Source organism: Phyllostomus discolor, chromosome 3, assembly GCF_004126475.2.
Source record: "Phyllostomus discolor isolate MPI-MPIP mPhyDis1 chromosome 3, mPhyDis1.pri.v3, whole genome shotgun sequence".
Taxonomy (NCBI): domain Eukaryota; kingdom Metazoa; phylum Chordata; class Mammalia; order Chiroptera; family Phyllostomidae; genus Phyllostomus; species Phyllostomus discolor.
Genome location: NC_040905.2, coordinates 153,055,785 through 153,077,915, shown reverse-complemented (window position 1 = coordinate 153,077,915; position 22,131 = coordinate 153,055,785). Strand labels below are relative to the sequence as shown.

General features: G+C 37.2%; 1 protein-coding gene and 1 pseudogene across 9 annotated transcripts in view; both read right to left on the bottom strand.

Annotated features, from left to right (window-relative positions):
- FREM1 (FRAS1 related extracellular matrix 1) overlaps positions 1-22,131 on the bottom strand; it is a 165,033-nt gene that overhangs the window by 74,025 nt on the left and 68,877 nt on the right. For all 9 annotated transcript variants that reach the window (XM_036021575.1, XM_036021579.1, XM_036021578.1 and 6 more), the window contains 3 exons: positions 13,542-13,750; positions 10,838-10,931; positions 6,523-6,775 (listed from right to left, as the gene is read on the bottom strand). In XM_036021575.1, coding sequence (XP_035877468.1) covers positions 6,523-6,775; positions 10,838-10,931; positions 13,542-13,750 — 556 coding nt within the window. The remainder of the gene's footprint in view (positions 1-6,522; positions 6,776-10,837; positions 10,932-13,541; positions 13,751-22,131) is intronic.
- Positions 1,146-21,708, bottom strand: LOC114496778 (annotated as a pseudogene).

Here is a 22,131-nt window from a genome sequence, read left to right as displayed (position 1 = left end):
GATCACATCTACAGAGTATCGTGCTTGGCACTAGTCTCCTTGTTTGAAAAAAGACAGGTATTAATACAATGCAGAGGTGATATTTTTGAGTAACCAAATCATTAAAGGATGAGAAATTGTTTTAAGGAAAAATAGTGTTGAAGTTGAGAGAATTAGAATTAAATAGCTGGCCTTCAACCTTGGGAAAGGTAAAAAATAAGAGGATTCTCATCTAGTCATATACATAAAAAACAAATTGGCTTAAAATATATTTATTCATCATTCACTCAACAATAAAAATTTAATATTTAATGCCCAATATATGACAGTGTTCTGGTTGCTCCAACAAAGACGGACATTATGAAAATGTCAAAAGGCATTTCAAAAGAATGTCAAATGTCAAAAGACCACCTACATGTCAGACGTTGAGACCATCTAATTACAGAGAAAGAAATACAATTTGCTTAGAATATCACAGAGGTGTGTGTGTGTGTATATATATATATAAAGTAGAACAATATGGAATTGCCACAATTGAGCCAAGTTTTACCCATTAAAGGGAAAATACATATAGCTCAGCCTGATTCTGTACAAGGTGCCAAGGGTGAAGAAGATGAGAGTATTGGCTGACACTGGTGTGGGGGCAGGGCACGCATGCCACAGAAAGTCAGAGAAGTCTTGCTGACACTGGTGTGGGGGCAGGGCACGCATGCCAGAGAAAGTCAGAGAAGTCTTCCAGACAACTTTCCTGGCTTTGTATTGAGCATTAGGTAAGGTGGAGAACTGGGAGATGGGAAAGAGGACCTATAGGGAGAGAGAATCAGGAAGACAAATGGAAAATCATTCCAGGAAGCTAAGACAGCTTTAAAAAAAAAAAAAAAGCCAATATAGTACATTCAGTAACTGTAATGTCAATGTAATGCAAGCACAGGAAACATTTATAGAAACAGCTGGAAAAGTAGCCACAGCATTAAGCCACAAAGAAGACTACAACACAAGTGGAAGAATTCTTTACCTTGAAATGAAATATAGCCTGAGGACGTGATTTATACTTAAAACTCCTAGTCATAGTATTAAGAGAAAATTTTAAATGATTTTGTTTAATGTTGGGAGAATAGCAAATTTCCCATCATAACATATTTGTTTGTTTGTTTATTACTTTATTAGTATTTGTTTTATGCTACATTACTCCCTGGCCATGAGCTTCAGTTTCTTCTGGGATATCTTTTTCTTCTGTGCAACTTCCTCTTCTGGTTTAGGGACAGTCTGCTCTTTTTCAGTGAGGATCGTCTCAATATGACAGGGAGAGCTCATGTATGGGTTAATCCTCCCATGAGCTCTGTAAATTCTATGCTGCATCTTGGGAGCTTTGTACACCTGGATGTGCTCAATGACCAGAAAATCTACATCTAAACCCTTAAGTTCAGCATTACTCTATGTATTTTAAGCACATACAGCAAAAACTCACCGCTCTTTTTGGGCCACTGACCCTATGTCCAGCCCCACTGTTTGGCCTGGGCACACCTACCAACTCCACCATTGTATCAATGGAATGGGACACATTTCTTCTTTAAAGTGACATCTTTCAGATACTTGGTGGCTTTTCAAATATGCATACTCTTGATGACCTGGGTAGTTTCATGAGTGTTCTTAAAGTGGACACAAAGATTTGAGCCTCTTGATTTGCATGATTTTGTGGGGTTTTCTGGGTCAAGTGAATAGCGAACCATCTTCAGAGGTCACCTCTGGTCACTTTCGGGTAGAGGAAGAGTGAAGGCTCCGGGGAGAATTCATGAGAACTCAATGTCTCACCATATTTTATTTATTAAGTCTATGTTTATAATAACTATAATTTTATAACATTTAATAAATATTTTATCAGAAAAAATATTGCTATAAGAAATGCCTGAGATTTTACTAAATGTCGTCTACAATTATTATTTTTGCCTATATTTTCTTCTAGGATTCTTATAGTTTCACATCTAACACTCAAGTTTTTAATCCATTTTGAGTTTATCCTTGTATATGGTGAGAGAAGATGGTCTAGTGTCACTTTTTTGTACATATCTGTCCAGTTTTCCTAATACCATTTGTTGAATAGTCTGTCTTTACCCCATTGTATGTTTTTTCCTCCTTTGTCAAATATTAATTGACCATAAAGGCTTGGGTTTATTTCTGGGCTCTCTATTCTGTTCCATTGATCTGTATGTCTGTTTTTATGCCAGTACCATGCTATTTTGATTACTATATCCTTGTAATATAGTTTGATATTAAGTAGTATGATTCCTCCACTATGTTATTTTTTGTCAAGATCTAAAAAGATTTTAGATCTTTTGTGGTTCCATACATAATTTGAAATATTAATTCTAGTTCTGTGAAATATGTCATGGTATCTTGGTAGGAATTGCATTAAATCTATAGCTCGGTTTGGGTAGTATGAACATTTTAATGATGTTAACGCTTCCTATCCATAAACATGGTACATGAGTATGCTTCCACTTATTTGTTTCTTTTTCAATTTCTTTCTTCAGCGTCTTATAATCTTTTAAGTACAGGTCTTTTGCATCCATTGTTAAATTTACTCGTAGGTATTTTGTTTTTTTGAAGTAATTATAAATGAGATTATTTTCTTAGTTTTCCTTTCTGATAGCAGGGGTGTCCAACCTTTTGGCATCTCTGGGTCACAGTGGAAGAAGAAAAGTTGTCTTGGACCACACATTAAATATGCAAACACTAACAAAAACTGGTGAGCAAAAAAAAGGTTTTAAGTAAATTCACAATTTTGTGCCGGGCCACATTCATAGCCATCCTGGGCTGCATATGGCCTGCAGGCTGCAGGTTGGACACCCCCATTTCATTATTGGTGTATAAAAATGAAATAGATTTTTGGATATTTATTATGTATCCTAATGCTTTACTGAATTCATTTATCAGTTCTAGAAATTTCTGGTGAAATCTTTAGGCTTCTCTATATATAGTATCATGTTATCCGCAAATAATGGCAGTTTTACTTCTTCCTCTCCAATTTGAATGCCATTTATTTCTTCTTGTCTGATTGCTGTATCTAGGACTTCCAGTACAGTGTTGAATAATAGTGGTATCAGCTCAGGCAAAAGAACAAAAGGAAGAAATGAACAAATGACCTACAGCAAACTAAAAAGCTTTTGCAAAGCAAAGGAAACCATCAACAAAATGAAAAGAAAATCCATTGAATGGGCGAACATATTCACTGATACATCTGAGAAGGGCTTAATATCCATAATGTACAAGGAACTTCTAAAACTCAACATGAAAAAAATCCAATTAAGAAATGGGAAAAAGAAGAGATACTTCTCCATAGAGATGGACAATAGACATATGAAAAGGTGCTCAACATCACTAATCATCAGAGAAATGCAATTGAAACCACAATGAGATATTACCTCACAACTGTGAGAATGGCTAGCAGCAAAAAAAAAAATCAAACAAAAGTGTCGGTGAGGTTGTGGAGAAAAGGGAACCATCATGCAAGGTTGGCGGGAATATAGATTGGTGCAGCCACTGAAGAAAGCAGTATGAAGTTGCCTTTAAAATTAATAATGAAACTGCCTTATGATCCAGCAATCCCACTTCTGGGGATATATCCAAAGAAATCCGAAACACTAGTTCAAAAGAATATACGTGTCCTTATGTTTATTGAAGCAATATTTACAATAGCCAAGATTTAGAAGTAGCCCAAATGCCTACCAGTAGATGAGCAGATAAAAATGCTATAGTACATTTACACAATGGAATACTACCTAACCATTAAAAAAAAGGAAATCTTACCTTCTGTGATAGCATGGATGGACCTGGAAACTATTAGGCTAAGTAAAATAACCAGTCAGAGAAAGACAAGTACTGTACATGTGATTTCCCTTCCCTGTATTTTTCAGACTATGAGATGAATTCCACCCTGCCAAATTTGAGAGGAATAATGGTTGTTAATGCTGCTGTTGAGTTCTGTTTACATTTACATTGGTGAAATATTATGTTATCTATGTTACTAAATATTTTACCACATTTTTTGCTTCAAAAATTTTTATTCCTATTTTCCTCCTCTAAACCCTAGGTGTGTCTTACAGTCTGAAAAAATGGTATATGTGAAATTTAATGAATAAAATAAACTAACAAAATGGAGACAGACTCAAGTACACAGAGAACATTCTGACAGCTGTCAGAAGAGACGGAGGGGCTTGGAGGCTGGGTGAGAAGGGTGAAGGTAGTAAGCAAAAGAAAAAAAAAGACTCATGGACACAGACAACAGTATGGTGATTGCCAGAGTAAAGGAGGTGGAAGGAAGCTGAAGAAGGTAAAGGAGAGGAGTAAGTGGTAATAGAGGACACTTGACAATAAAGGTGGTAAACACACAATACGATATATAGATGATGTATTATAGCACTGTATACTTGAAACCTGTGTAATTTTATTAACCAATGCACCCCAATAAATTCAATAAAAATAAATAAAAGAAAAATAATCTTCATAATTAATAAAAAAAGACTTTAAACATTTTGGTGATAATCTAAATGAAAAAAGTAATCTATAAAACTGCACATACAACATAATTGCAATTATATTGAAAATTATGGTTAGAAAAAAGAAAATAAAATACTGTAATACTAAAATGCCAAATAGTGATTATCTTTAACAGGTAAATAGTTATTTTTTTTCCCAAAACATCATGATATTTTCCATACTTTCTAAGTTTTCTACAGTGAGCATATATTATTTTCATAATAATAGGAAGCAAATAAAATAATGGTGACAAATTACTCTCAGGTGACTTTTATAATCACTGCTCTGCGGATCTTCCAATACTGTGGTTCTTTATACAAATCTCAGCACAGTGCTACGTAACTACCAATTGAATAATTGTGTGACTGTTACAAGAAAACATAACACTCCAAAAAGAAAACATCTTTTGAATACAGTATTTCTGCTAACTTAATAACATAGCAAAAAAAAATCTATTTGAAATAATTTGCCCCAATGTCATACTAGGTCTCATGACAAAAAGTAGTTGACATTTCCTTATATGACTACCACACCTGTTGTTTAGCACCTGGAACAAGGCACTGGAAGAGAAGATACAATCATCTCATCCTAATTTATCTGTGCTGCACGAGCCTGCCAAAGATGTTTAAATCATGTAACAAACAGTGATCATTGGTCTGTGGATGCCTTTCTGCCAGTTTGTTTGAGAACTCCTGGGGAAATCAAAAAGAAGTACCTCACTGTAAACTTTTAAGAGACATTGAAAGGCATCAAGCACCTGGGCGATGCTCCCAAGACAAGGAAATAACTACATAAACCTCAACTAAGACTAAACACAGACGCAGAGGTAAGGAGATATCATTTAAAGAAGAAGGATGTCTGGGAGTGATCAAAATGCACAATACTAATTGGCATGAGACAACTGGTATCCTAATAAAGCATTGTTTACCAAAGTGCATACAAGAATATTATTTCCAAATGTTTTCTCCCATTTCCAAATTAATTCTTAGCTATCTCAATTCTCCTTCCTTGAGTTCCCTTTGCCCTCCTTGCACTGCTTACATTCTCTCTATGTATCCCTTCAATTAAGCAAATGATTTGAATTCTGATACCTCTTATTCCCACAGCCACTCACTTGGCCTACCTATCCAATCACACTCCCCCCATGGAATATACAGGTTAGAGAGGCATACATAAGATTGTAATAATAGAGTGCAATGAAAGGTAGTTAGAGGAAGTATATGGTGTCATTACTGAGGAAGTGCCCCCCATCCAGAATTCAGAAGATGCACATATATCACACTGTCATTTTTGCATGTGCATGGCTTTGTCTACCTGTTTAAAGGAAAAGTCCTTCACAACAAGGTCTGGATTATACTCCTTTACAGTCCCCAGTGCCTAGTACTGTGCCTTGCAGATATCAGATGGTGAGTTAACATTTTACTTATTTGAACATTTTACATGGGGAACACATGCCACTGGGTAACACTATAGTGTTATGCCAGAAATGTAAGCATTGTGTTAACAAAGAAGCATTTACTGCATCTCTGATCTGTGTCCACCACTGTTGGGTGCTGTGGACAAGTTACACAAAGGCTGAGATGTCATCTTTGCTTCTCAGAAACTTCAAAGGCAGGGCAGTTACTTCTTAAAAGCTAGATGTGATCACTAAACTTTTAAAATTAATAATATAATTATCTTAGGAAGTTTACTGCAGACATTTCTGCTATGATGGTATGATTTATGAACCCAGAAGCAGAAGTTGTGATAGTCAAATAAACCCATCATTCAAATGACAAAAAAAAAACCAAAACCCCATAAAACCAACTGACCAAAAAGGGGGTGAGGATAATAACCCCAGAGTGAACAGGTCTATGTGCAAGCATAATGAACAGAGTAGCAATAATACTTGCTCTTTCTCTACTCTGAAATTCATTATATTACTGAGATCAGAAATACCTCTAAGTATGTGATCCCATTTTTCAAGTAGGATCCCTCACTCAAACTAGTCACAGTGATGTCATTTACCTGTGTGTTTGTACGTCACAGCCCCTGAGACAACATCTCCCTGAGAGAACTGATCCACTGTGACTCCAGCTTTCCTCACCACCCCATGTTGAGGTTCCCGAGAAATTATAAACATCAGTTTCAAGTCATCACTGTCTGCATCAGTAGCAAAAATGTATTGAGAGGTGATGACCACCTCATCACCCTCTGAGCAATGCATCTTGGGGTTGAGGTCCGGCTTTAGGATCGGTGGTTCATCATTTACAGGAAATACCTAAGTAGAAAAAAAAAATGCATGTTTTCAAGAAAAAGCAAACAATGACAAATTGCCCAACTGGTAACCCATAGCTCATAGTCGGAATGACAGGCATTTTCAATCTTCCAGACACATGAAACAATAGCCATGGAATTTGGCCAAGCAGTTTGTATCTTTTAACTTTCCCCATATGACTCATCTTGCAAGAAATGATCCACATGAGAGACATTTTAGGTAGGAATGGGAGAGTGCAGTTATGGTTTGGGACTCAAGTTTCCCATTTGTTTTCAGGCAGACAAGATATAAATGTAATATAAGCATCCTTCACCAAAGCCCCTATCTTCCTTCATTAAATTCACACATATTCTAGAGGAAATTTGGTCCTTGTGGTCTTATGCATTTACATTTACCACATCAAAGTTATTTATATTTCAAATTACAAAGCTCTATTCCACCCTCAATTTCCTGCCACCCAGGAAGTTTCTCTGGACCCACAATAAGTAGCAGCTGCATTTGAAACATTTCCAGTTAAATCTGAAACTCCATACCCATCAAATCAATGCCAGGTTTCAACTTGACAAAACGTTTTCCTCTCACTGTCATGACAATAAAACTCCAAGTGGAAGGGAAAGAAAGCAACATGGGCTCACACTGGCTCTCAGAATTTAAAAAGATAATGAAGAAAATTGAAAATGTATGTCTTGTAAATGGGAATGAAGGACATTCCTCCTCTGAGTTCACAACAGAAACTTGGTGTATGCCGCAAGTTGGTTTATCCAGTCCGGTTTGTGAATACTCTCAACCCAACATTTCCTTCCCCCATGCTTCGGCCAAAGGGATCTTTTAAACTTCTGCTCTCATCAAGTCACTGCCCCGTGGGAACCTTTAATGGCTTCCCAGTGCTTCTAGGATGTCTCTGGCCTCATCTCATGCTATGGGGTGCCTTTGCCGCCCAACTCCATTTTCACCCCAAAACACTGCACTCCTCCTGTCTCAGGTCTTGGCACCACCTGGCATCCTCTCTCTGTCCCTTGGCTTGGTAGGCCCTGCACCCAGCTCTTTGTGTGGCCATCTCTGCCCCAGGTCACATGTGTCTTCCTCGGAAAAATTTGTTTGACAACTCAGGCTCATTTAGGAACTTCTACTGTTTACTCTTTTTCAGCACTCCATTTATTTGTAGAACACATCCATATTTTAATGAATTAATTATTTCAGTGATAATCTGTTTAATGTCTGCCTTCAATCTTTGCCTGTAAACTTTATTCATCTTGTTCATCATCATATCACCAGCATCTAGCACAGGACCTGGCAAATAGAAGACACTATTAAGGGGTTGGGGGGAAGGTTGAGGTAGAAGAGGGTATAGGGTGGATAAACAATAATGGAAAAAAATACAATTAAAAATTAACTATTAAAAATAAAAAAGAAGGCACTAATTAAATATTTATGGCAAAAGTGAATAAATGAATGTAACCCTGTATATATGCCCTGATTACCCTGCTATTTCAACAGTTGTTACACCCTGCAACAAGTACACATGAAATTATGTTGACACTTTACTTGAATGCACAGAAGGAAGGGTTACTAGAAGCCCAAGCTTATTTATTTAATCAAATATTAAAAAGCATACAATATTCTATTTTTTATTGGCTTATAAGGAAACAATGTCTTTGTTCAAGTCCTCCAAGTGGATTCATTAAAAACCATCTTTATTACTGTTCTTGACATGATCAGTGAATCTAACCAATACAATCACAGTGACCATTTCACAGCAGTTCAAAAGTTTCCAGTGAATAATATAGTCTAGCTGCAATAGAATTAAAATATCCCTCCTAGATAGAAAACAATTATATGTAATTGTTCAAAACCTGTTTTTACTTCTGATTGGCTTTCAAAGGCCATGACCTTTTGTCTAAAAAGGAAAAATAAACACAGTGCTTTCCCCGAATGCACAGCTTATTGTCATTAATGAGAAGGTGATAGATGCTGGAAGATAAGTAGGGCTGGATTTTTTGCCCTAAAATTTTCTTTTCAGTAAAAAAAGGTAACTCAGAAATGTTCTCTCTATATATAAAAGTGTGCCAATAAAAATAAAATTTCTTATTGCAACTGAAATAACATACTGTTCTTCATCTAGACCTCTAGGCCATCATGAGGATTAAGTGGAAAAACGGAAGGAAGAAGCTCTTCATTGTGACCAGCATGGATAAGTACTCAGGAGACATTAGCAAGAATGATCACTATAACCACCTGGTAGTCTGCAGCTGTGGCAGTGGTGAGGAGGAAGGAACACTGGCCTAAGCACCAGAGAGTGGAGCAGCCCAGGTCTACACGGCCAAGATAATGACCCTGGACAAGTCACTGAGCCTTCTTGGGCCTACATGTCCTTCACCATAAAATGGGGATTGTGCCTTCCCTGTCTCTCCTTAAACACTAGATGGATGTGATCATTCTCAATGAATTATTAACTGTAAAATATTTTACAAATCCATTATTTGTTGGGAACTGCCCTGCTGGGTATCAGAAGCTGTAACCCCCACCAAGGCTAAGGCTGAGGGAGTGGCCTTGGACCGTAAGCCAGCAAGGAGACAAAAGCTTATCTCCCTGACAGGAGCACTGCTTCTGCTGCTTCATTCATAACTGAACCCCAATGTTTGGTCGGTTAGCCAATGATGGGTAAGATTCCCCAAGGGGGAACGACTTAAGACGGGCACGATCATGTGGGAGACCCCCAAGAAAAGACTTTGGGGGCTACAGCAAAAGGGGGTGATGGACCCTCGCTCCTCAGCTTTGACATAGCCTGAGTCCTCATTGCATGTGAGAAAATCTCCTTATCTCTTGGTTGCCTTAGTTCCCTTGTTCCACCTAAGCCTGAAACAATGACAGGGTGGTGCAGCTCTGTGCTGAAAAGGGCAGGTTCTCTGGGTGATCAGGCCTAAGAAAGAATATGTAAAATCCTGTGAAACCTGCTTTGTTTAGAATGCTCTCAGTTGAATGATAAGGGTCCAAGGAAGAAGGAAATTTGTTCTTTAAAGTTTTACAGCTGTTTGACCCTGACTAAAAATAGGCCCTCAGACTTCCTTGTTATCTATTGTTTGATCCTTACTTCCTAGCAATGAGTAATGAGCTTTTACCTGAATTCTTATTGAAACGAAACCAATAAAAGCCTCTCTGAAGGAGAAACAACGCACTCCCCACGTGAGGAGTGGCCATGGTGCCCTCCAGAAGAGAGGGTGACCAAGGCACTCCCCAGGTGAGGAGTGGCCCTGCTGTTCCTATTCCCCCACAGGACCTGGTTGTTTCTGTGTATGTTTTTCTCAGGTGCTGATGAACATCACAGCCGAGATGGATACTACTGGACGGTATCATCCACAATTATTATCACAAATAATAATTTCATATTACAAAGATCTGACAAAATTCAAACAGAAATAGAACTTAATAGAGTAAGAATAATTAGAGGCTCTTCCATGAGCATAATGAGTCTTTCTGAAGGCCTTCCTTTGTCACTGACTACAGTTAGTGACAAACCCTATGAGTTATGCTTATGGACCTGCATGGTCACTCAACAGCAAAACTTGGGGTTTCCCATCAGGCTTTTGGGCATATACTCAGCCTTTATGTGCATATTTTTCTTCATTTGTCAAAAGAGGGAAAATCATCATTTCAAACACACCTGAGACCAATTCACAAAGGGGTACCAGACATATACAGACATAGCTTCGTCCATAATACAGAGAAAATCCTAGTGATGCTAGTCTAACCTGTTGGCCCAGCTGCAGGTTGAGCGTTGTAGTTCAAAAATATTAGAAATAATTTATACATAAAATCAATTGTTTGTTAAGTATATGGGTGTGAGGCCAGAGCAGCTCTCTCTTTAAACAGATTGGAGAAAGAACACAGTATGCCCATCACACCAGTACAGCTTTGCTCTCTATTTCCTGTCCTCAGACATTCAAAGATGTAAATAGGCATTCCCGTCTTTGGAGCTGTGGGTTTGAAATTCTATCAGAGACTCCAAGAGGCTTCTAAATGAGATGCTCTATTTCTATGTGACCAGGGAGGAAACTTTCTACGCACCTCAATATGCAGAACAAATTCTCCTGAATTGGTGCCATCTGTGACCTCCAAGAGTATGTCATCCTGAAGTATCTCAGATCCATCATGCTGATACCTGTGGGGAGGAATTTGTCATAACCTCTCAAAGCCACTCTGAGAGTATCCTGAGATGCCTGACATAAGAGCTCACCCTTGGCTTTGGTCATAAGTTCAAAAAATAAGTATCAAAAAGTGCAGGATAATCATATTTAATTACTTAAGTATCCCTGAATGTAAAATTGCTCCACCTTGGAAAAACATGTCACATGCATTCATAATTTCTCCTCAAATCCAGAAGCAGCCCTTACACTTGCCACTATGACAATGGAAACTTGTTGGTGCAGCTCTAGTCACAGAAAACAGTGGTCGGTGGAATGACCAGTGGGCAGGGGACAGGGAAGGGGACAGGTAAGAGTGGGACACTATGTGGACTCGGACCACTCTTCCTCCTCCTTCACTAAGGCCGATCCTTCTGCCTGCGCTCTGGAGCTATTCATCTCTTCTCTAAAACTCAGGTCTATGGAGTATTGCCTCTCTTCTACCATTTTCCCTTTTCTATTTACTACCTTTCTTCTTCTCCATCTAAAAAAATTTCAGACATAAAAATATTTTTCCTTAGTCTAGCCTTGTGCTCCTTGTCCTTTACTTCTCAGTCAAGTTTCTTAAAGAAATTGTTTGTTCCTAGACTTGCAATTTACTCTCCAGCCCACTGTAATGATAAATGGTAAGTTCTAAATAGCTATTGCTCTGAGCCAAATTTCTAGCTTATCAATCATCTGTCTAAGATACACAGGAAAGGAAATAAGACTTATACAATTAAATTACAAGTTCCATTAGAAGCCAGACACAAAATACTACACATTGTATGATACCATTTATATGACATGCCCAGAATGGGCAAGTCTACAGAGATAGAAAGTAGGTGAGTGGTGGTCTAGTGCCAGGAGAGGAGGAAGGATTAGGAGGGGGCAGATAAAGGGCACAGGATTTCTTTTTGGGGTAACGAAAACCAAATTTCAAATTTGATTATGGTGAGAGTTGCCCAAATCTATGAATATATGGAGAGCCACTGAATGGTATACTTAACTGAGTGAATTGTGTATGGAAGGCATGCAAATTATATCTCAACAAGGTTGGTTAAAACAAAAAAGGAAGTTGCATTAAAAAATAGTATAGTATATTGAACATATATGAAACACACATATGGAAATTTCCAGGGTTAAAAGGTATTTACTCAGGACTAGTCTCCTCCTACTCTGGCTAGAGGAGAGGGATTCTATTCCAGGGGTGGAGAAGGTCCATTTCCTGGTTCAGCATCCTTTCCACAAGCTGTCTCCTACACTTTACTTGGTTGTGCTCCTTGATATTTTCAGCAATTAGTTTGGTATGAGATAATGTGCTAATGCTATCTTACCATGCCAAAATTTCTAAAAGAACCAAGTGGGTCTAGGAGTACACATCCAAAGGCATGGCTGTGCAGTCAAACCAAACTTCTGTTACAACCAGACTCTGCCGTATACTGAGTGACCTCATCCCTTTGTACCTTAGTTTCAACTATAACACAAGAGCAGAACCATCTACCTTGTTGAGCTTGACTGATGTGAAGATTAAATAAAAAAAAAACCCATAATTGTAAGTCTCTAGAAGAATACTTAAACTGTGTGTGCTAATATTGGTATTTTTCTTTTTCTATTCATCACTCACACCCTAGTAAAATTATTTAAATAGCTCTCTAATGTGTAGCTTAGAACTAAGATCTCAAAAGAAAAGGAAAGGAAATTTTAATGAGGATAAGAGTTGTGAAAAGAGTTAAAGATATTGGAGGCTGTAAATAAATAACGTAACTAAACCATCAGATGAAATTGACCTTGCTGTGCACAAATCCTACTTCCTAGTCAACTTTCAAGTATGAAACTAAACATTCGATGCCTAATACTCCCTACTATACTCTATCAGAATGGCCAGAATTCCTATCTATAGCTTGAATATGTGAAAAATTAACTGCTGTTGTTCTACCTGACCGTTGCTTTTGAGTATCTTGCATTGTTTTACAGATTTTTTTTTTTACTAGATTTTGTAGAAAAGCTTCTTACAGAACCATGAAAGACTAGGTTCAAGGTAAGGGAACCACTGTAGGACAATGAGCAGAAACTGTCTTATCCCTGACTGTCAGAGAGCCAAGTCCTACTCCATACCCTACCTACCCAGCCTGTCTTATTTGTTTGCCTGAAAATCCCCTCCCCCATAGAAAGTAATAAAATTTACACTGAAGGTGTTGATCAACAGAATTCTATCCCCTGGTTTCCAGGGTTCTGAAATTAGCTTTTCTCAAAGCCAAGTTCAATTATGTAGATTAGTTTTACAGATGATTTCGGTCTATATTCATCTAGTTTGAGTGTTCTCTCTTGTGATATGCACAATTTCGGCAAATTTAATATTCATGGTAATGAATTTTTACTGTTTAAATATCCATAAAGTTATTCCCATTGTTACAGAAAGCCAGAGGGAAAGAAACTGAAGAAAAATTAAAATTTTGTCATTTCTAATTTTCAACTGACCCTTGAAGGTATTGAGCAGCATGCTAGTACTTCTGAATGAATTGGATGAACTTTCTTTTACTCTGCCTCTCAGTTGATCCAGATGGGAGCCAAAGCATGTAAAGAAAAAAGCCAGAAAATGTTCTAACCTAACTTTTAAGGCATGGAGGTCTCCCCAAGAAAATGTGTCCCCTGTGTTTAGAGGAAACCCATCCAGCTCCACCCTTCCATGCTGAGGCAGCCTCTGCAGGGAGAAGTAGATATTATCCAGTTTGGTATCCACGTCAGAAATCAGAATGTGCTCTGTGCTGACAACACAGTGGCCCCCCTCAGCCAGTCTCAAAGGGTTGGTGAGTACCTAGAAAGAAAGAAAGAAATACTTAAAGCTTTGTTCCATGAGGTATCCCTGAAGAGGAGCTCATTAATCCAATAAAAAAAAAAAATCCAGTACCATATTAACATGTTAAATAATTTTTTAAGAATGTGGTAAAGAGGTCAAGTTCAAAGACGAACATCTCAGCTGAGAAATACTGTTTACAAAATGATTCAGATTCTAAGCTTTGATGGATACAAGGAAGCAAGGCAGATCAGTAAACCTGAAAGTATCTACATGTCATTTATTCCAGACCTTGTACAGTAAAAGCAGGAAATTGGTCACTATCAGTAGTGTTAACATGAGAAAATAATAACATTCATCATCACATCCACACTTACCATTGCTCAACACAAAATGAGCAAAACCTATATCAAATTCCCCTAGAGGAAAAAATCCATCTCTTTTCTTCAACATAAAAATTCTTAAAGACTTGGGAAATTAATTTGAGTTTTTAAACATCAATTGTAATATTTCAGAGGTGGAAGTGGAGCAGGGAAGTTGAAGATAAGAATTTGAATATTTCATAGGAAATACATTTATTCAAATATTAGACTTAAGTATTGAAGCCAATCCAAGATGGCCATGGAGTAGATGGGAGCTATATTAACCCTTTCCCAGGACCAAACTGGAATTACAACTAAATTATAGAGAAATCATCCTGAATAACCAACTGAACACTAGCTGGAGAGAAGCCTTATAACCAAGGACATACAGAAGAAACCAGATCACCACAACAAGACTAGTAGTAACTGTGGAGATGCAAGAGGGCTTGTTGGGCTCCCACAGGTGGCAGCTGAAGTTCCAGAGAAATATTTCAGCAGGTGGGAGGTTCCTACTGAGAAGTTTGGGGTCTAAATCCCAACCTGGGCACCCAATCTTAGAGTACCAGAACTGGGAAAGGCACCCAAATAACATCTAGACATGAAAAGCAGTGGGGTTTCTGTCTGCCAGGGAGAGATGACTAGAGAAACAGCCTCTTTAAAGGCCAACACAAAATTTCGTTTGCATCCACTTACCCTGGGTTCTGGCAGAGGGGGTTAGAGAGTGGACTAAAGATGCACAAGGAGAGTCTGGGATTGGTAATACCAGGGGGAAAGCTAAAGGGTCAACCACCAGGATCCCTGGATTCAGTCATTACCCATACTGCAGGAGCCATCTTTCTCAGGCAGAGCATTCTACTCCATGCGCAACAGCCTGAGGGGATGCAATAGACTCATCTGTTGGAATCCGTCTCACCCCACCCTGTGGAAGTTAAGCCTTGTTAAGGAGTAAAGCCATGGGTTATCTCAGTGATCAAGCCTAACACTGAAGGCAAATGTCCAGGAGGTCTGAGACGTTAGCTGACCTTCCCCGGGGCCCAGTGGTGGTAAAAGTGGGTTTTAGTGTGCAACCTGGTTCTTTCTGTACACACCAAGGCCTGGCAGAGGGAGCCATAAACTGTGGATCACTGATGGCTCTAAACAGGTTGTCTAGGGCCAGTCACATGCAATGTCTGACATAGGTCTCAACCAGAGTCTTTGTGGATCTACCTAACACTTAGAAACAAACACAAAGAAGCAAACAAAATGGGAAGACAAAGAAACAGGCCCCAAATAAAAGAACTAGAACATTCTCCAGAAGAAGAACTAGATGAAATGGAGGCAAGCAATTTATCAGATAGTTTAGAGTAATGATTCTAAGCATACTCAGCAGCATGAAAAAATATATAGAAACCATAAAAAAGGACTAGTCAGAAATAGAGAATACATTATCTAAAATAAATGATTCACTGGAAGGAATAAAAAGTAAGATAAATGAAGTAGAGGGTCAAATCAGTGATTTGGAGAACAAGGTAGGAAAAATCCACTCAAGCAGGGCAGCAAAAAGAAAAAATAATTCTAAGAAATGAGGAGAGTTTCAGAAATCTTTGAGACAACATGAAGTATAAGAACATTGCATCATGGGAATAGAAGAAGGAGAAGAGTGTGAACAAGGGATCAAGAACCTCTTTGAAGAAATAATGACCAAAAGCTTGCCTGATCTAGTAGAAGAAAAAGACACACAAACCCAGGAAGCTCAGAGAATCCCAAACAAGATGAACCTAAAGAGGCCCATAGCGAGACACATCATAATTAAAATGGCAAAGCTTAAAGACAAGGAGAGAATCTTAAAAGCTGAAAAAGAAAAGCAGTTAATTACCTACAAGGGAGCTCTAATTAGACTTCTATCTGATTTTTTAACAGAAACAGTTCAAGTCGGTGGGATTGGTATGAAATATTCAAAATGATAAAAAGCAAAAAACCTACAACCGAGGCTGCCTTATGCAGCAAGACTATTATTTAAAATCGAAGGAGAAATAAAGAGCTTCCCAGACAAGAAAAAGCTAGAGGAGTTTGTTAACAGCAAACCAGTATGGAAACAAATGTTAAAGGACTTGCTTTGAGAAGAAGTAGAAGAAAATGGAAAAAGAAAAAAAAACAGATAAAAATAGTTAAAAATAAAATGGCACTAAATACATATCTATCAATAATCATTTTAAGCGTAAATAGCTTAAATGCTCCAATCAAAAGACAGAAGGTAGCTGAATGGATAAGAAAAAAGACTCATAGGAAAAAAGATCAAAAGTTACACACAGACTAAAAGTAAAGGGATGGAAAAAGATATTTCATGCAAATGGAAAGGAAAAAAAGCTGGGGTAGATGTACATATATCCGACAAAATAAATTTTAATACCAGGGCTAAGAGACAAAGAAGGAAACTACATAATGATAAAGGGAACAATCCAACCAGAGAATATAACCCTAGTAAACATCTATGCACCCAACATAGGAGCACCTAAATATTCAAAGCAAATTTTGATAGATATAAAGGGAGATATCAACAGAAATACAGTCATAGTAGGGGATTTTAACACCACATTGACTTCAATGGATAGATCTTAAAGTCAGAAAATTGGTAAGGATACAGCAGACTTAAATGACATGCTAGATCACATGCACTTAATTGATCTTCAGAGCATTTCACCCCAAAACAGCAGAATATACATACTTTTCAAGTGCACAAGGTACATTTCTAGGATAGACCACATGTTGGGACATAAAACAAGTCTCAATAAATGTAAGAAGATCGTAATCATATCAAGTATCTTCTCTGCCCACAATGTTATGAAACTAGAAATCAATCACAGGAAGAAAAATGAAAAACACACAAATGCATGGACACTAAATAACATGTTATTAAACAGTGAATGGGTCAACGATGAGATCAGGGAAGAAATAGAAAGATACTGGAAACAAGTGAAAATGAGAACACAACAACCTCACATGTGTGGGACAAGGGAAAGCAATCCTAAGAAAGAAACACATAGCATAACAGGCCTATCTCAAGAAAAAAGAAAAAGCTCAAATAAACAATCTAATGTTATACTTAAAGGAACTTGAGAAAGAACAACAAAGTCCAATGTGAGTAAAAGGAAGGAAAGAGTAAAAATCAGAGCAAAATAAATGAAATGGAATCTAAAAAAAGATACAAAAGATCAATGAATACAAGAGCTGGTTCTTTGAAAAGGTAAACAAGATTGACAAACCTTTAACCAGACTCATCAAGAAAAAGAGAGAGGGCCTAAATAAATAAAACCAGAAATGAAAGAAGAGAAACAACAACTGACACCAAAGAAGTCAAAAGACTGTAAGAAAATATTATGAACAACTATATCCCAACAAACTGTACAACCTGGATGAAATGGATAAATTCCTAGAAACATACAATCTTCCAAAGCTAAATCAGGAAGAATCAGATAATATGAATAGACAGATTACATGTAGTGAAAATGAAGCAGTAATCAAAAAACTCTGAACAACAAAAAAAAGCCCTGGAATGGATGGCTTCACAGATGAATTTCAACCAAACATTCTGAGAACTAACACCTCTTATTCTCAAACTACTCAAAAAATTCAAGAGAAGGGAAGATTCCCAAGCTTGTTTTACAATGCTAGCATTATCTTAATTGTAAAACCAGATAAAAATACTACAAAAAAAAAAGAAAAAATTATAGGCCAATATCCCTGATGAGCATAGATGCTAAAATCCTTAACAAAATATTACCAACTTGAATATAGGAATACATCAAAAATATACACCATGATCAAGGGTGATTTATTACAGGAATGCAAGGCTAGTACAACATTTGCAAATCAATTAATGTGATTCACCACACGAACAAAATGAAAATTAAAAACCAAATGATCATATCAATAGATGCAGAAAAGCATTATATAAAATCTAGCACCCATTTATGATAACAATTCTCAGCAAAGTGGGTATACAGGGAACTTACCTAAATATAAGGAAGGCCATATATGTCAAACCCACTGCCAACCTCATACTTAATGGTCAAAAACTACAAGGTTCCCCTTAAGATGTGGAACAAGACAGAGATGTGTGCTTTCACCTCTCATATTCAACATAGTACTGGAAGTCCTAGCCATAGTAATCAGACAAGAAAAAATAAAAGGTATTGAAATTAGAAAGGAAGAAGTAAAACTGTCTTTATTTGCAGATGACATGATACTGTACATAGAGAATCCAAAAGATTCCACCAAGAAACTACTAGAACTGATATATGAATTCAGTAAATTAGCAGAATACAAAATTATATCCAGAAATTAGTTGCATTTTTATATGCTAATAGTGAATAACAGAAATGGAAATTAAGAAAACAATCCCATTCACAATCGCTTCAAAAAGAATAAAATACCTAGGAATAAACCTTCCCAAGGAAGGAAAAGACCTGTACTCAGAAAATTTGAAGACATTGAAGAAAGAAATTAAAGAAGATACAGATAAGTGGAAGCACATACCATGTTCTGAAGAATTAACATCATTAAAATGTCCATTCTACCCAAAGCAATCTATAGATTCAATATAATTCCTATCAAGATTCCAATGGCATATTTCACAGGACTAGAATAAATATTTCAAAAATTTATATGGAACAAAGAAAGCCCCACATAGCAACAGTGACACTGAGAAAGAAGAATAAAGTTGGAGAAACCACACTACCTAACATCAAACTATTCTATAAGGCCATAGTAATGAAAACAACATGATACTGGCATAAAGACAGACACATAGATCAATGGAACATAATAGAGAGCTCAGAAATAAACCTATACCTTTACAGCCAATTAATATCTAACAGAGGAAGCAAGAGCATATAATGGGCTAAAGATAGTTTATTCAATAAATGGTATTGGAAAAATTGGACAGATAATGGATTGGCCAAAAAGTTTGTTTGTTTTTTTCCATAAGATGGCTGTAGTAGTTCTTAGTTGTCTTTATTTGAAACATTTATTAGACTATTGTGGCAACTGTCACATCAGCATATATTTTTTTTTAGTTATCAGAACTGGTGAATTTTTGTATAGCCATTTTAATATTGAAGATGGAAGAAAGTACACAACATTTTTGGCATATTATACTTTATTATTTCAAGAAAATTAAAAACAGAACTGAAATGCAAAAAAAAAAAGATTTACACAGTAGATGGAGAAGGTTCTGTGACTGATCTAACACATCAAAAGTGGTTTGTGAACTTTCATGCTGGAAAATTCTTGCTGGACAATGCTCCACAGTTGGTTAGATCAGTTGAAGCTGATAACAATCAAATTGAGACATTAATTAAATACAATCAATGTTATACCACACAGGAGATAGCCAACATACTCAAAATTTCCAAATCAATAGTTATTGGTGAAAATGAAAAATGTGTTTCTTTTATTTTACAGAAAAAAAAATATGGATTTTTGGCTACCGCAATACATGCAGAAAAATGAAATCAGATCACCTTCTTACACCACACATAAGAATAAATTCAAAACAGATTAAACACTTAAATGTTAGACCCAAAACAATTAAAATCCTAGAAGGAAACATAGGAATCTCAGACATTACTCATAACAATATTTTATCTGATGTATCTCTTCAGTCAAGGGAAACAAAAGGAATAAATATATGAATAGGACTACATCAAACTAAAAAATTTTTGCACAGCAAAGGAAATAATCAACAAAACAAAAAGATAACACATGGAACGGGAGAACATGTTTGCCAATACATCTGATAAGGGGTTAATATGCAAAATTTATAAAGAATTTATAAAACTCAACACTCAACAAAACAAAAAACCTAGGGCAAAGGACCTGGAGGAGATGAAGAAAGCCAAATAAGCATAAGAAAAGATGCTCAACACCAGCAATCATCAAAGAAATGCACATTAAAACCACAGTGAGATACCACCTCACAGTGGTCAGAATGGCAATCAATAGTCTGAACAAACAACAAGTGCTAGCAGGGATGTGGAGGAAGGGGAACACTTTTGCACTGTTGGTGGGAAGGCAGATTGGTGCAGCCACTGTAGAAAGCAGAATGGAACTATCTCCAAAAGTGAAAAGTAGATTTGCCTCTTGACTCAGCAATCCCACTTCTGGAAATCTATCCAAAGAAACTCAAAACACTAATTCAAAAGAACATAAGCACCCTTATGTTCATTGCAGCATTATTTGCAGTCGCCAAGATATGGAAGCAGCCCATGTGTCCAGCAGTAGATGAGTGGATTAAGTAGATGAGTCGATCAGTAAATGAGGGGATATTTACACAGTGGGATACTACTTGGCTGTAAAAAAGAAGAAAATTTTACCCTTTGCAACAGCATGTATGGATCTGGGGAATAATATGCTAAGTGAAATAAGCCAGCCAGAGAAAGACAAAATACCATATGATTTCACTCATATGTGGAGCCTAATGAACAAACTGAACAAATAAGCAAAATAGAGACAGACTCATAGATGGAGAGCAGGATGACAGCTATGGGGGTATTAGGGAGGGGAAGGATCGAGCAAAAAGGAAAAAGGACTCATGGACATGGACAACAGTGGGGTGACTGTGGGGGTGGTTTAGAGAGATAAGTGGTAATGAAAAAATGTAATAAAATTTTTTAAAAACCAAATTTAAAAATATTGAAGCCACAAAATAAAATTTATATAGAAAAACCCACTGCTTGAAAACTAATAATTCATTTGTAAGTAAAGAGCATACTAGAGGGGCTGGCAAAGAAATAAATCTTGAAATAAGTCTTGAAACTCTCAAACAAGTCTTGAAAACTACTATATACAATATCTTCACCTTAGAGATTTGTAAGGCACATAAACATAGTCAAAGCTCTGAGTTCCTACAGTAAGAAAATGTTGTTTGTTTAGTGTAGCATCTTATAGAATGTGGTACTATTTTGTATATATTACCACACAGAAGCAAAGCAAACAAAGTGGGGACACCAAGTCATGGGCTCTGAGGGCTCCTAGGAGATGACTGGGGTTGGGTGCCCTGCCAATGTGAGGACACAGCATTCTCCAAGGAAGCAGCCACTCTCCTCAGAGCAGCTGCTGCTCCCAGAAAGGAGGATGTTCCCAAGGAAAGAGTTGTAAAGAGGATGAAATAAGGAAAGGGTGAGGAAAGGAAAAGGAGAAGTCAGGAAGAAGTTGCAGCTCACTCAGAGACCTGTTCTACCCTCCAGCCCAGCAGGGCACAGCTGCCAGGGCCATCCGTACACGCCCCAATGACAGCCCAAGGATCATAGAGATTATGAGAGCTACAACCCTGAGACAGCTGCCCTCTATTCTTTAATAAACTATTTCCACCAGCAAAGGAAAACATAAAAGCAAGAGCTTTTTCTCCCTACAACCACTATAACCCCATCCCTCCTCAGATGCCTTACTTTAATTTTGCCAAACCTGTATTTTCACTGTTTAAGGAGAAAGAATAAAGGGAGCTCTTATTAAGAAAGGAGTGTTACTTTGAAACAAAGTCAATGTCTGCATCCTCATTTTTTCCTCAGTTGCATCAATGACTATCCCAAGGAATACAGTTTGTTTTAGTAGATGATTTTTAAACACAATACATATGTATTTAGAACAACTTTCAAAAAATAAAAGCATAAGGTTAATTTGACCCCTACTCATTATCATTAACGTTTTAGTCCCTGCCAGAACCAAGTGCATAGGTTTCTGGCATTCAGGTTAGCATGGTGTCAGGTTCCCCGGGCAACCATCTGTGGGCATTTGAAATCAGGAAATCACTCCTACGACTGGTTTCACTAGCACCACTTATTTAATTTTATTTCTACTATTCTCAGGTCTCTCAGATACTATTTCATTTGTTCCATAGACTGTACAAAAAAGATACAGAAGCAAAGCAACTGTGTCTCAATCCACTATGCCACTTGAGCACCAAGTCCTCATAAGTATTCAACCATTCTGCATCCTTTTTGGTTTTCACCACGGATCATCTTTCTCTAAGAAAAGACTTGAACTGCTTTGCATAAAAGGGTA